A 16,593-nucleotide genomic window follows, 5' to 3' on the forward strand; every position below is an offset into this window, starting at 1 on the left:
AGTTTAATGTTGTGTGCGAGCCATATAGTTGGCAGTAATAAGGTGTACCATACATGTAATAAATGACTATTGCTTTTAGTGAAATAGTGTGCAAGTTATCAATAAGGATCTTATAACTTGAATTGTTAAACTTTTCTTAGAGGAAGTAAGATCTAAAAGACAGTGCAGCGAGGAGGAGGAAAGTGTGAGTATAAAATATGTAATTTTTAAGAGAAAACAACCATCTTAAGTAAACATAGAAGCAAGAGAACAACGGAGAGAGGAAATAGAACTAATCAAGGCAGCATTATCCTGAGTGATGAAATATTAACTAGAGAAAGAAAAATATTCCTACTTAAAGAAGTACAAGACAAAAGTGAGAGAAGCAGGAGGGCAAAGCATAGAGGATAGAAAAGGATTCCTGTGCTTTTCACTTAGTAGAGTGCCCTAGCCTTCAGATTAAATCTGTGTACTTAAAGGGGTTTTGTCATAAAAAAATATATATATGCTTACCTATTCCTCCCTCATCAATTTTCTTACTGCATCTTCTCCTCGCAGATCTTCTCCTAGCTCCTCCAGTCCCCAGGGCCACCTCACTGCAAGCCAGCGGGATCCTCTTATTTTGGGGCGTCCATTCTCGGTAGTCTCCTTCTGGCAGGTCAGTGTGCGTTACGTCACTAGTGACGTAGCGTTCACTGCCTAGCATGGAATGCCAAGCCATTGCCGAGACTGCGCATGCGCGCTGTCTCCCGCGAGTGTTCATAGACTATTGTCACGAGACAGTATGCATGTGTAGTCTTGGCAATAGCTTGGCATTCCTTGCTAGGCAGTGAGCGCTACGTCACTAATGACGCAGCGTACATTGCCCTAAAGGAAGGAGATGCAATAAGAAGACTGACAGGGGAGGAATAGATAAGAATTGATTTTTTTTTTAATGACAGAACCCTTTTAATTCCTGCATATTGAATAGAAGTGTATATTTACCTCAAGTACTGAAATAATGTGAGATGTATAAAGCCGCTGCAAATTCTCCTCTTGAATTAATTGTTCTACTACAACTTTGTTCTACTGCTTCAAAGTTCAATTCTGCCTCCTGGAGTCCTTTCTCGCCACCGTATCATCTGCACTGAGGTACAACACTACACTCCAGGAGTACATATAATGTATTATTTGACTTTTTAAAACAGAAATTCCTCCATTTTTCATAGGTTTTCTTTGACTTTAGGATAATATGATTACAGCAATACCAAATTTATATAGTTTTTTTGTATGTTATATTTCTACAATAAAGACACAAAGAAATTGTATTTGCAGCACCGCATTCCCAGATCTATAACATTCTTAATTTTCCTCCCATGGAGCTATGTTACGTATCAATTTTTGTGGGATGACTAGTAGTTTCCATTCGTACCATTTGGGGGTAACTGCGACTTTTTGATTTTTATTGCATTTTTGCTAAACAGATGAAAAACAGCAATTTTGGCTTTTTTTTACTGCATTTACTGTGCAGTACAAATAATACACTAACTTTAGTCTTTGGGTCAGTGCAAATACGGACATACTATATATATATATATATATATATATATATATATACATATATATTTTTTTTTTTAAATTACTTTGGCCTTTAACATTTTAATTTTTTCGGCAAACGAGCTATGGCAGGCCTTTTTTTTGTAAGACATGAGCTGCAGTTTCCTCGTATCATTTTGGGGTACATGTGACTTTTTGATCACTTTTAATTGCACTTTTTAGTAGATGGATGAATGCAAAATAATCAATTATTGCATTCTCTTACTTTTACACTGCCTACCGTGTGCGATGATGGACATATTTTTATATTACCGGTCATTATGAGCATGGCAATACATATTGTTTATTTCAAGATAAAGGGGGTTTTTTAGGGTAAAGGGGGATTTTTCTTTTAAAAGAAAAAAGTAATCAATAAACAAAGTTTGATACATATTTTTTGTCCCTCCATGGGACTTGAATATGTGATCGCTGGATCACTGGTACACTAACCGGCACTACTTATGAAGTGCAATACAGTATAACTTTGAACATCCAAGTGGCATGTCTAGTAGATCCAGTAGGCCTAAAATCAGGGGACATGGGAATCCCTCAGCACCCCACGATATTGAGCTCCCTCGCCCTATCACCCGCTTACATGCCTGATCATGGCATGTAAGGGGGATCAAAGGTCGAAAAGTGAAGTTTCCCCTCTCTCGGCCAATAGTGCAGCGTTCCAGCTGTCAGACATTTGAGACCCAGCTCTTCCCTGCATGGGATTCTCATGCTGGCCTTAGATTAGGCCACTGTAAAAACCTGTATGGCTGCTCACTAAGGGGTTTAGTTGCAGTTAAATGAAAAAAAAAAATAGGAAACTTTTTTTTTCTACATGTCTAGTGACATCAGACATATTGATTAGTGGGGGCCTGGGTGTTGAGACCCCAACTGCTTGCTAAAATGAACAGACAGAAGTACTCAGCTGGGTGCTGTGCTCCTTTGGTTATTTCCATCACTGCTCAGTGGTATATGGGCTCCATAGCAAGTGTATGAAGTATGTACACTGAGTGCTTCTACCCCTTTGTTATAATGATCAATGGGAGTCGCAGCACCAGGACCCCCACCGATTAGCAAGTCTGATATGTCATTAGGACATGTTAGAAGCTTTATTTTTCTTCTTAAAGTATACTTAACACCTTCAGTCCTGTACATTGAGGTGCAGCCTGAACGGATTAAATTTGTTATTTTTAGCAAATCCCACAGATACTCGATTGGATTAAGATTTGGAGGCCAAGTCATCAGTCTGTAACAATTTATGAACTATTTTTGCAGTGTGGCAGGACACATCATCCTACTTTGAAGGAGCATCTGCCATTAGGGAATGCCGCTGCCATGTAGGTGTGTACTTGGTCTGCACAATGTTTAGGTAGGGGGTATATGTCAAAGTAACATCCACATAAATACCAGGACCCAAGCTTCCCCAGCAGAACATAGCCCAGAGCATCATATTGTCTCCACCAGCTCATCTTCTCCCCTGGTGCCATCTCTTCCTTACACAAGAGACACACCCAGCCGTCCAATGCTGTAAAAGAAAACATAATTCTTTAGCCTCGACCACTTCCTTCCATTGCTGCACAGTCCAGTTACTGATGTTGCGGCTATGCAACCTCATAGCAAGCGGAGATTCCCCATGTGTTCTGACACCCTTCTATCATAGTCATGTATTCATCAATTTATGCTACAGTAGGGCTTCTGTAGGATTACACAAGACAGCTTGGCCTCTGCTCTCCATCTGCATCAATGAGATTTGGACATCCATGACCATGTTGCCAGTTCAGCAGTTGCCCTTTCTTGGATCACTTTTGTTAGATATTAACCACTCTATACTGGCAACACCCCACAAGACCTGCCGTTTTGGAGATGCTCTGACCCAGTTGTCTAGCCATCACAATTTGGTCATTGTCACAGTCCCTCAGATCCTTAACTTGCCTATTTTTCCTGCTTCTAAGGCATGAACTTTAACTGACTGTTCATTTGCTGCCTAATATATCTTACCTGTTGACAGGTGGCATTGATTGTTACTAATCAATCAGAGATTTCACTTGTCAGTAGTTTTAATTTTATGTGTATAAAGGAACAGATATACATTCATCATGGTTCTGCCCAGGTCCAGAACGCTGGAGAGATCTGGAAGGCTATAGGCACTTTAAAGTTTATGTAATAACATACAGTAGTAACATAGCATGTAAGGCCAATAAAAGACATGTCTATCCAGTTCATGGCAGCTTTCCAGTCCTTATCGATTCCCAACATGCCCAATCAGCAGAACTACAGCTTAATATTAGATGTCCTCAAACCCTCCCAAAAAACTCCACCCATCATGAAGTCCTGGAATACAATTATGCTCCTTGTTGTTGGAGTAATAATAATATAAGCATAATATATATCTCCACCTTCATAGAAAATAGCCAGCAGTGAAATGGTTACTGGTTCAATACTGTACATTGTTTGTGTGTTACATTCTTGTGTGGTGGTATCTCCAACACACAGTTCTCAGGACTTAATAGTGTCTCCAGATGTGTTTATGAGAAAGACCTGCGATGCCCACTGTTCATAAAAGGGGGGCTGCTCCTTATCTCCTCCCTTGGTCCAGATTGGAATATTAATAAAGTCTATGCTACTTGGGTATATAGGAATTACGTGTTCACATAGCAACATACACCTGGGGCGTAAACATATGTTAATCATCAGCGTCATTACATATTAGGCCAATCATGAGTTGTTATGATGTTGGGAGGGGCATGCATGTAATTGGTGCGTCATATTCAAGTATAACTGTATTGTACTTCCTTTCAATAAACCAGAAGAGTATTGGGGGCTGACGGATGACATCCGTGAGTTCAAATACATATATTCATGCATGAAGCTTCGCATTATAACCAATCTAGAGTAAACCAGTGAAATTTTCCTGAATATGATTTATTCCCATAACATGGTGAAACTGCATTGACAAATCCTCACCATTGGGTTCTTCTACCATCATTCTCTTAAAAAACACACAAATCATTTGTAAACTGTTGACAAAAAACTTTATTATTATTCTTAAGAAAACAAGCAGAACACAAACAAAAACATACAAAGTAACGTACAAAAATAAATACACTTTATAAAAGAAACCAATTTGCATGCGGCTGTAAATTAAATATGTATAAATAAATACAATGTACATAAAAATGTTCTGGCACTTGTAAAGAAATAAAAAGGCCACGGGGAGCTTGAAGTTGGGTCTGCCCTTTAGGGGAGTAAAGATCTCCTGAAAAGTAACAGAAGTTGTACAAATGTTCATAGAAAAAGAGTATATAAACCAGACGTGTAACCTCAGCTATAGTCACATTCACTGTAGACAGCGTCGCAAAGTTAGGACATTCCTGTGTTCAGGTGTCAGAGGACTCGGAATATTAATCCCTTACTTCAAATAGAACAGAACTATAGTAAATGAAAGTTGTACGTACAACAGAGTAAAATCGGTAACACATTAGTACCTGCACTTCTGGAAGTAGTGATAGTTGGTGTACAAACAGTACCTTGTCATATTTAGTAATGCTATGGGTGCGCGATTCTACAAAGTCAGCTTATAACAGTGCAGGGAACATCTTACGGTGCCTGGAAATTTGCCAAAAATTTCCAAACTGCATTACAGCGATTTTGGTTGAATACAGTAATAAACATCAAAGTAGCATAAAAATGTACAGTGTAAATAGGCAGACGGCACAAACAGAGGATAGAAATACCTTAGATAAACATTCTTTTACTTACATCCAGTATGATGAGCTGTGCATGCTCTGTAAACGCCAGCAAGTCAGTAATGATACTACAAAAGCTGAGATTTATCTACAATGACAGTCCGGCCCGCCCAACATGTCTGTCTTAGTAAATACTTGCAATTTCTAGGAAATTAAAATTCCAGGGCATATTTTCTTATTCCTCCTGGAAAAGTATGGATAAATTGACAACGGGGTGTTACCAGTTTCCTTGTCAATATGATGCATCTTTACACTAACTGAAACTATCAGTGATTGGATGGACAGGTCATATTAATAAGGGACAGTTGCCAATTTTGTTTTTTTTAAGACGTTTTCAAGAGGAATAATACAAGAACAATGGATAAGATGCTTCAGAATTTTAAAGGGAAAACAAGTATTTCCTAAAACAGACATGTCAGGAGAGCTTGGTGGGAGAACAAAGGCCCATTTACACGCAGCAAGTATCGCTCAAAATTCGTTCAAACAACCGCAAATGAGCGATAATCGTTGCATGTAAACACTACCATCATTTAATCTTGGGCTGAATGATATTAGGGGGGGTTAAAAATCCATCGCTCAGCCACAGAGAGAAGCATCTCTCAAGAGACCGCATGCTGTGTTCTCCAGGGTAGCCGGGAGGTTATATTGTATTCTGCCGGCAGCAACGATGAGTACAATACAGTTGTGTGCAGAGCCCAGTCCACATGCTAGGCTCTGCAAACAGCTCCTGGAGGCCCTTTTACATACAAATGATGATAAAGTGTTAATGGACATTAGTTTCCATTAACACTTTATGCAAAAGGATCTCTAAAACTCTCGTTTGAAAGATTATCTTTGCGTGTAAATGGGCCTAAAGTTGCAGTATATAACAGAGTGAAACTTATCAAGGATACTATTCATTACATGTGCTATATGTAAATTTGCCGTGCCTCTCAGTCAACCAGTCCAAGTGTCACCATACACTGGAGGAGTATAGTAAATAAGTGCACTAAACGAGGGTTTGCAAAAGGTGCAGTACCACCTGTTGAGATGCTTGTCCAAGAACTACTAAGAAATGCTCTAACATTTAAGGTTCTGTTGATATCTGTGCTCAAATTTCCATCTGCAATGAACCCATCTACAATCATAAATGGATTGAAACACAAATGTCAAACTGAAACAAAAAAAGAAGACATCTCGATTTCCATTAGACAGGCCAGTTAGATGGCTCTGTTCAGAAATGGAAGCATTAGCCTCTGTTTGTATCAGTTTGCATCTGTTTTACTGGATTTTTTTTGTGTAAATATATTTTCTAGTTTCTTTCTGAGCATGTGCAGAAGAAAAACTGATCTATTGAATGGAAGAAATAACGGATGCAAATGGAAGGCTCTCCATTGATCTGTTTTCCATTGTTAATGTAAAAAAAAAAAAAAAAAAAAAGAAACAAAAACAGCAGGCTAATTTTCAAGAGCGCTGTGTTTTTTGGATGAAATTTATATATATATATATATATATATATATATATATATATATATATATATATATATATATATATATATATATACATATATATGTACACATATGTATATATACATACATACATACTTGTTTTTAAGAAAAAAAAAATACAAAAAAAACCCCAAAAGGAAACCAGACACAAACTCAGAGCCCTAAAGATTCCATTGAAATCAATGAAAAATTAAAGAGAGAAACGTTTGTTTTGTTTTTTTTTATCCCTATAATTGAATAGTTGAATGGAAACACAGATATGAACAGAACCTACAGGGGTATGCCCAAACATGGCTAAGATGAGAATACCAGCCAGTACACCATTGCCACCAGTGGCAGGGAACATAGAAACAGCTGAACTGACTGTTCTACACGGTTTCCTTAACTCCAATAGAAGCAAACAGGAGTTACATAAATAGCAAGCTATACTATTTTCATAATTCCCAATCTTTTCTATGGCAGTTATGAAAACATGGTTGAACAGCCAGTTGCTGTTTCACAACTCTCAACCACTAGTGAGCCATAACGGGGGACCCTCACTCTAGCAATAGTTGCGGGTCTCAGTGGTGGGTCTCACATCGATCAGATATTTGTGACATATTTTGTGAATATGCCATCAATGTGTGAGATTGGAATACCACTTTAAGGCAGAGCTGTAATGTTGGGCATGATGTTCTGTGTGCAGTATGGTATAGTGCAGGAGGATCTCAGCAGATACAAATTTAGAATAACTTCAAATCCCATCCTGTATGTGTCTCATAGGTTTTGGCTGAGGTCCCCATGACAGACAAGTCTTCCCTGTAAACATACTCATACATTGAGAAGCCGTCAATCATTGAGTCTTCAAGACTAGACCTGGCAAAAACAGTGATCTGAATCAATAATTTATAAGTTCTACTATATGTATATGAATTTCCCTAGGGTTACTTACCATAGTACCCCCTCACTTCTCTAACTAGGTTAAGGCGGTTCCTCCTGACTTTTCATGCATGGAACTCTACTCATAACCGTGCCCCTAAAAGATGCTAACTGATAGTGTTTTCACCAAAACACATTGCAACAATCATCGTATTATGTTATATATAGTCATTTATGCATTGTAATACACTACTATAAGCACAATGTGTAACATTAAAAGCAGGATATGGTATTTTTCTGTTTTCACGGTTTATGCAAGAACCGAAAAAAAAACAAATGTAAATTAATTGACAATACCCCTTCCAAATGGTGTCCAACTCTAGTCATCAGAACAGGAGTCATTTTCTACCTTTTCAAGGTCAAATAGTAAAGCAGCTACAATTAATACAGGTGTAAAAGTGCAAATCTTTTGAAGAGATTGTACAGCTAGCTTTGTCTATCATGCAAAACAAACGCAACCCTGAAGCTGTGGGTTATCAACATTACATGCAAATGCGATGGAGCATGCGGTATTCTGCATTGGCAATCCAAATCCAATGACCGGCAAAACTGAAGAGTGAGCGCCTTCTACTCCTTCATCCCAGAGAATGCTGTCTTCGTAAATTGTCACAACACTTGGCTTCTTTCTTGGGATTTTTTTTGCAGAAACTCCTGAAAACGAAAAAGCCAAAAAGGTGAGAAAGTTAAATACTAGCAGTAATGTAACTCAACTATAACACCCGCTATAGTCAGTTGCATTACTACAAAAGGAAATCCCAAAATTCCTCAACAACTTTGTAATTTGTGTCTGTTTCCCTATGAAAATTGACCTGCACAAAGATGGAGCAGTATTCTGTAAAACGGGCATTTGTTTAAATCAACCAGTATGCCAATATTAACGATCTCAAAGGGCATTTTGGAAGAAGTATGTTGAATAAAGTGACTGACAAAATCCTGTATTCACAAGTTGGTGGAAAAAAAAAAAGAGGAGACAACCAGAAGAGTTTTGAATCAACATGTATGAGGCTGGAAGATGTCAGACCGCATGGTGCAGGATGTGAAGCATTGATTACTGGCATCTCCAAGAAATGCTGGAATTTCTTACTGCACCTGTCAAAGAGCTGCTAAAAAAACAAAACTACACCCATATCGTGTGTCCGTAGTCCAAGAGTTGCTCCTGATGGATTTGGAGAAAAAACATGTCCAATATTGTTTATGGTTGCTGCCCTCGAAGACACAATACAGCTGGAAGTTGCTGCCATTACCAATGTCACATCAGTAGATGGCTTCACCAATATGCAGGCTCACATACAAAAGGGTATGGATGCTGCTGAATAACAGACAGCTAATCCATGCAGGACACTTGCATCCCATAAGTGGTTTCATATAGTGTAGCCTCACATCGCAGCTCTAGGACTTCATTCACATGGAAAGTTATTACACTCTTTGGGCTTGGAAAAAGTAAAGGGGTTGTATCGAATTATAAAAAGTTGTTGTTTTTTGTTTTTTCCCAACCATTATAAGCCAAGTTCACACATTAGGTTCTGTAACTACCACACAAAGAAGACTGTCATCATAACGGACTATAAACATTGGAGGGAAATGTATAGGACAAAGCTGCTTGTGCATGGCAGGGCCGGCTACAGGGACAATACACCTTTACTCAACCGCGGAGGCAGACGGAATACTAATCAGCAGCTTGTAACAAAGCACAGGTCCACTTTGAGCCCATCACCGTACAAACATTTCACTAAGGAGCTACGCTGGGGTTACGCTTACCCTTGTCTGGAAAGCAGTTTATTGATCGGTGCATTCTGTCCTTGGCTTGGCTGGAGGATTCTGAGAGAAGCCAATACAAAAACAGAATAGATGCGTTACATGTTAAGCATGGGTTATGTAGGCTTTGCTTCTTTTAAAGGAGTTTATTAAAATAACAAAAAAAAGTGAAAAATGTCTGCCTTCTAAATACATTATACCTTATTTAGAAAATACACTGAAAAAAGGCCAACTAATATCTTTAGGGCGTATTCACAGGAATGATTTTCACACGCAAGTTATGTACGATTGCAAGGAGGACAAAATATATGTGTGAAAAGAATCCATTCGTTTTAATGGGTTAATTCACAGGAGCGATTTTTCGATCCAGGAGCCATAGTCCGAGACTGAAAAATCGCAGCATGTCCTATTTTTGGGCAATTCTTGCTCAAGAATCGCCCGTTATTTCCTATGGGAGTGTGAAGAAAAAATTGGATCGCTATCGCAGATTTGCATGCGAGTGTGATGCATTAATAATTTAGTATTGGAAGCACATGCGATTTTTTTCATGAGCATGGAAAAAAGTGATGCCATGTGTTTAATGCTGAAACGCATCACAATTGCAGAAGAATCAAGATTTTCACGGACCCACATTGCACTCATCCATGTGACCACAGTCTCAATAAGCAGCAGGTATCAGAGCTATTCAGAACATAGAACCCCCTGTGTAGTTTCTTCATTCACCTGGAATCAAAGGCCTTGGGCTTTGGTATTAGTTTTCGATTTGACATTCCAATTTCTACTGCCCTACAAAAAATACAGACAGACAAAGGATAAGCAAATTGGGTTCAAGTAAAATACATTTATATTTCAGTGCATGTATAAAATACACACTAGAAGGAGCATTACTCATCTGAATACAGACTGTTGTACTGCAGAGGGATAAACTGAGGAGTATTTTAAAAGTAAGCATTGGTCTTCGGTATTGAGAAAACAGAGCAGTGAAGCTAAAAGGGTTTTCCCCACCAATCACATATATAACCTATCCTATAAGTAGGTGATCGATGTATTATAGCGGGGACCACTACCAATCACTAAAACAAGGGTTCTGAATCCCCCATTGTCCCAGCTGTTGTAGCTGCAGATATTACTGTACACCACAGAAAGGCATATCTTGCCACTTGGGATAAAAATCTTATCAGTGGCATTTGAAACTATGGTAAGTAATGTCACTGGGACATATTTAAATAGGCTTTTTTCCTATGCAATACTTAGTGTGGCTCTAAAGCATCTGTTGTGTCCTTAAAAGTGTCTTATGGCCTACAAAATGTTGAGGATCTCTGTAGTAAAAAGTAAAATTTCAGCTAGGGCTCTGCTCATACCAACAACATGGCTTCAGTCGTTAACAGAGCACAAAACAGGTATGAGAGCACCCAAGGGATCCACATGAATCTCTGACTTAGGCCTTATGCCCACGGCCGTGACGGACTACGCCACAATATTCCGAAGCCCCAAAGACCCCCATACTCACCTCTCCAGACCTGCCGTGCACGTCCCGTCTGGCGAGGCAGCACACATGCGCAGTACAGCGCATGGAACGCTGGCAGTAAGCAATGACGTCACTGGCGGTGGCGTATAATCACGCTATAATTCCGCTGTGCTCACAGTGGAAGCATCGCGTGACGGACGGCTTCCATTGACTGCAATGGAAGCCAGCCAAGCGGTTTTCCGCTGCAATTAGAGCATGCCACGGTTTCTTTCATGCTGCGGAATTCCACAGTGTGAACATTGAGCTATTAGGTTCAAGAGAACGTAATAGCTGCGGGATAACGTTTCACGCGGCAGATATCTGTTTATGGGCATTAGTCCTTATAATGGGGTCTGTCATGTTTCCACTGGGGCTCAGGTTTTTTCGACTACCAAAATAGCACTACAAACTATACTATTCTTGCCATCAAACGTGCCCAGAGGGAAGATAATATCACTTGTGATTTTGTATTTATATTCTAATATATGACACTGGCCTATAGTGAGTATGAGTAGAATTACCTGCAAAGCTTTTTCCTATCCAGAGACTTCTGAGTTGCTGATGATAAGGTCACCCTGTCCCGAGGGCTCTTTATTTTTTCCTATAAGCAGATTAAAGTGTCTTCAATTAACAGAGATCAACGAATAGGAAGTCAAATAAATGATAGAAACATCTCTCAGTATACTGTATGGTCAGTAAACTACGTATGAGACAGTCAGACATCTGTAGTATAGTGAAATAATGATCAGAAAACTGAGCACGTTACAAAAATGTCATTAAAACTTAAATTATAAAAACGGAAAAAGCAATACTGTAAATCCAGTGCAAGCTCTTCTCAGAAGATTCAGGAGACAATGGTTTGGGTATGTAGTCTACGCTAAAAGTACCTAAACACATTAAACTAACGTCAGCTGAACCCACCATGTAATGTGTATGTTAGTGTCCCAACTCCCATGTCATTCAATGAATGGCTGTGACTGCTTCAGGAGCACCGCCTCAACCAATCAGAGCAATCGCTTGCTGGAGGCGGGGTATTCAAGCCCCGTCACCAGCAAGAGATGCTCTGTCGGCATTGAGGACTGCACGGAAGTCTGCAGGAGTGCGGCAGCCCAGCGGGAGGGACCCACCTGCTAGGTGAGTATCGTTTTCTTCCCGTGTAGTGTAGTTAGTGTTTTTAATTTCAAGGTCCCTCCCCAGAAAATAAGGGTAGAGCTCATTATTGTGGTAGGTCTTATTTTCGGGGAAACATGGTATTATCCAATAGGCACAATGGTCATCTACCCTACATATAATAAAAGTTTACTCAATCCATAGATTGTTTCATTGCATTTACCACCTACTAGAGTACCACCATGAGCCTTATGTACTATTCTTTACTACTGTACATTATAAAACATTCAATAACTACAAATATTGCCGATGACCAATGATGAGTAATGCAGCCACCAGGCAGGGAGTAAATGAAAATATAGCCGCTCATGTACATGCATAGCCATCCTTCCATTCAAACTCTGCCTGGAGGTGCCATCTGTCTCACCTAGAGGAATGCCCACCTGTTTGACATTTACAGCATTAATTCTGTATTTATGTAGTCATTTGATACTAAAATAAGCAATACCTGCTACTTTTTAATAAATTATACAATATTGTAACAATTACCATCTGTCTGAGCATCTTCTCTCGTCGTAGCTCCCGGTCATGAGCCAGAATATTCATCCGTTCTGCAACATCCATTGCAAAGAAAATATCGTGGATTTCGTATTGAGCAGCCCGCAACTTAAGAAAATAAAAATCCAAAAATGAATAAGCCCACACACTACACATCAAAAATATAACATTGTAGCCAACGTTTGAAAATTACAGTCAGGACTTCTGTGAAATAGCATCAAATGGGTGGCACTGACTATACGGCACCACAGTGTCTCAATTAGCTGGTTCAGCCTCATTTACTTATCGTCATCTGTCCCTGACAACTCGTAGATTCTTTTTTTCCGCTTTTTTAAAGAACGATTATTGGACATTTTATATAACACAATACAAAATGGAGAGAAGCAATTTGAATAATAGGTAGATTCTTCTATGTAGGGCATAACTGATTTCTAGTTACATACCATATAGTGTAGAAATAAACTACATGGCGTTACTGCTGTGTGGATAGCAACACTAACCACTGACTGTGATATGTGACAGTTGTCATATAGAGGTGGTCCTTGCAGTACAACAAAAGTTATTTGGGGGGGGGCTTTTAAACACACAGCTTATTCAGATTTTGTTTCCCCCTGAACCCTACCACTCCACATCCAGCATTAGATTAGGGTCTGAAATCAGGGACCTCCACCACTGTTGAGAACAAGGAGCCCTCTGTCCCCACCTTTGGCTGGAGAGCAGAATGAGCATGCTGCATTCCTTTCGAAGAACTTGAATGGGACATCGGAAATGGAAGCAGCCAAATAAACACGTTCAGCCATTTCCAATACCCCCATTCAAGTTTATGGAGAGAGACTACCCCTTTAATATCTATGTAAAAACATTTGCAGGGAAATTGCAACCTGAAATCTGAAATACCAGACATTGGTGGTCACTTACCTGAGCAACGACTGTGATATGTGACAGTTGTCATATAGAGGTGGCCCTTGCAGTACAACAAAAGTTATTTTGGGGGCTTTTAAACACACAGCTTATTCAGATTTTGCTTCTCCCTGAACCCTACCACTCCACACCCATCATGTTGGGTTAGGGTCTGAACTCAGGGACCTCAAACACTGTTGAGAACAAGGAGCCCTCTGTCCCCACTTTTGGCTGGAGAGCAGAATGAGCATGCTGCATTCCTTTCAAAGAACTTGAATGGGACATCGGAAATGGAAGCAGCCAAATAAACACGTTCAGCCATTTCCAGTGCCCCCATTCAGGTTTATGGAGAGAGACTACCCCTTTATTATCTATGCAATAACATTTGCAGGGAAATTGCAACCTGAAATCTGAAATACCAGACATTGGTGGTCACTTACCTGAGCAACAACTCTTTCCTGTAATGAAACATCTTGTGCCGACACAAGTCCTCTGCTTGGCTGAACTTCAGTACGAAATGTTTTAATAAATTCAGCAGTATCCTAATATATTAAAATAAAAGAGACATAAGCAAATAAAGTAGATAAAAAGGAAGCGCTTGCTGCAGAATCTGCAGACACTAGTGAGGGGTGGGAAAAAAAAGACACCTACTTTCACTGTTTGCTTTAGATTCTTCAGCTTCTCCGCCTGCATTATTCTTCGCGTAAGGAAGCCTTTGGCCAGTGCAGTCACTTTATTAAATTTTCTTTGCATTTGTGGACTGTAAACCTTGAATGAGAAAAGAACAATATGAATATTCCGATAGCGTTATCAAGTTTATGGGTGGCATGAACACTAAGTCACATTTGTATAGTGCACAGAGTTTAATTTTTAGTGTCTAGAAGCAGATGAGGAAGCAAGAAGAGATGGAGCAAAGCTGTAGGTCTGTGGACTTTGTGACCTCCGACGAGTTGATGAAGTTTGCTTTTATTACCACTCATGCAAATGTAAATGGGGCTTCTCATCAAACAATCCCTTTCACAGTACGGTCCCCAGAGCAAACAGCTGATCCCAGCACTATCGGCAAACAGACGATTTTATCAGGGAAAGCAACGGCAAAGGGTATGTAAAATTACATGACAGACGCTCAGATGAATAAATGGCTATCCTATAATACACCGACAGATGCAAGACAATCAAAACAGGATCTGCTCTTATAGAGTGTCTCTCCAGTCCGGGTCATAGATAGAGGAGACCCAAGAGGGGGACACCGCTCCATGAGGCTCATATGCCCTAGTGAAGGGTATAGGAATAGGCATTCTGATCTTCCCACAAACCCCAAGAGCTCCCACACACTTGCGTTTTTTTAATGCTGCATTTTTTTTAATTTTTTTTTTAAACGCAAATGTCAATGGGACTTTCTAATGTTAAAAACGCATCAGACAAAAATCGCAAAGCACAAACTTGTGATGCATTTTTAACATTAGAAAGTCCCATTGGCATCCGTGCTAAAAAAAAAACCAACCCAGCAATATCGCAGCGTTAAAAAAACGCAAGTGTGCGGGAATGGGATTGTATTGTAGGGAATCCAGGAAATGGGAATGACTGAAGGATCACTTTTATACGTAAGCGACCGTATGAGGATTTTTATGCCTGCATAAAAACGGACCGCGAACAAACTATTGGTCATGGATCAGTCATGGACCGTTCAATTTCCCATGGCCCAACAAATTTTTTGAACGATAATCACTAGTCATGAGCGAGTATACTCGCTAAGGCACTACTCACTCGAGTAATGTGCCTTAGCCGAGTATCTCCCCGCTCGTCCCTAAAGATTCGGGGGCCGCCGCGGGGTGGAACGAAGGGGAGATCTCTCTCTCCCTCTCCCCGCCGCAACTCACCTGTCAGCTGCGGCTGCCCCCCGAATCTTTTGGGACGAGCGGGGAGATACTCGGCTAAGGCACATTACTCGAGCGAGTAGTGCCTTAGCGAGTATACTCGCTCATCCCTAATAATCACCCCATGTAAAAAGGCCAATACAAACTTAAACTGGACAGTTTTAAAATGCGCTAGATTTATCATAGTAACCCAGCTGAATGATAAATCTGTCGAACTTTAAGACTGTCCAGTTTACGTTTGGGTGACCTTTTAGTTTGCTTAGAAAGGGCATGTACCTTCTTTTTTGCGGTGTTAAACAGTGTCTGAAATTGTAAACACATAGTAAAATGTGAGGTGAAGCATGTTTGACAGCTTTCTGGTGCAATTTATGCAAATAAACCCGAAAGGGTTTGAAAAAACTCAAAATGGCTTCAGTTTTAACACCAATTAATGTGCTCCCTGTATAGCTCGGTAGGGAGTTTTAAACATAGGAGAAAAAGTTTACACAAAAGATTCCAGCAAACAAGTCACCTGAGACCATCTGGTTTTCGGCCTGTTAAGGGACCTTGAGGCCGATATTTTTGGTGCTCTGCTCTCCGCTGATCCCCAATGACTGTACAGCGACTCAACTGTGGAACCATAACTATGCTGCGGAGGAGCAACATGTGATCCAACTGTAAAAATAGAGCAGAAAAAAGGAACCTCAGGGATGAGCAAACACATCAACAAAGTTACGCAGAAGGTCTGCCAATTATTATGCAAGAGGCAAGCAGACAGTACAGTCATCGGCGACTTATTTTAGGGATTTACACCGTCTGCTTGCATCTCAAACTTATATCATTGAAATGAAAGGACATCTTCAGAGATTCCTCCATTGTTCTCAGAATCACAGTGCACATGGGCAGACCCTGCACCAGGAGTAGTGCAGGCTGTACAAATTCACATTTAAAGAGTAACTAACTTTAATATTTTTGTTCCACAAATCAATAGTAGAAGTGAAGAGAAATAATATTTTTATTACAGGACGATGCATCCTGCCTCCTGTACCAATCACTCTGAACATACTTATAAAATCTGTATGCAGAAGTCTATACAATGAGAAATCAGGTGACACGCTGCCCATAGAAGTCTATAGAAAGGAGAAGGAAGGAGCTGCTGCTGCACTCAGGGAAAACTGACAAGTAAAACTGAGCATACAGAAGGAGAAAA

General features: G+C 39.9%; 1 protein-coding gene across 2 annotated transcripts in view; it reads right to left on the bottom strand.

Moving 5' to 3' along the window:
• Positions 1–6,912: 6,912 nt before the first annotated feature.
• The window catches only part of CCP110 (centriolar coiled-coil protein 110), a 31,848-nt gene continuing 22,167 nt past the window's right edge, over positions 6,913–16,593 (bottom strand). For both annotated transcript variants that reach the window (XM_066576260.1, XM_066576261.1), the window contains 8 exons: positions 15,916–16,058; positions 14,179–14,295; positions 13,968–14,069; positions 12,619–12,735; positions 11,481–11,560; positions 10,176–10,238; positions 9,456–9,515; positions 6,913–8,348 (listed from right to left, as the gene is read on the bottom strand). In XM_066576260.1, coding sequence (XP_066432357.1) covers positions 8,273–8,348; positions 9,456–9,515; positions 10,176–10,238; positions 11,481–11,560; positions 12,619–12,735; positions 13,968–14,069; positions 14,179–14,295; positions 15,916–16,058 — 758 coding nt within the window. In that variant the 3' untranslated portion in view covers positions 6,913–8,272. The remainder of the gene's footprint in view (positions 8,349–9,455; positions 9,516–10,175; positions 10,239–11,480; positions 11,561–12,618; positions 12,736–13,967; positions 14,070–14,178; positions 14,296–15,915; positions 16,059–16,593) is intronic.

Source organism: Eleutherodactylus coqui, chromosome 8 (genome assembly GCF_035609145.1).
Source record: "Eleutherodactylus coqui strain aEleCoq1 chromosome 8, aEleCoq1.hap1, whole genome shotgun sequence".
Classification (NCBI taxonomy): Eukaryota; Metazoa; Chordata; class Amphibia; order Anura; family Eleutherodactylidae; genus Eleutherodactylus; species Eleutherodactylus coqui.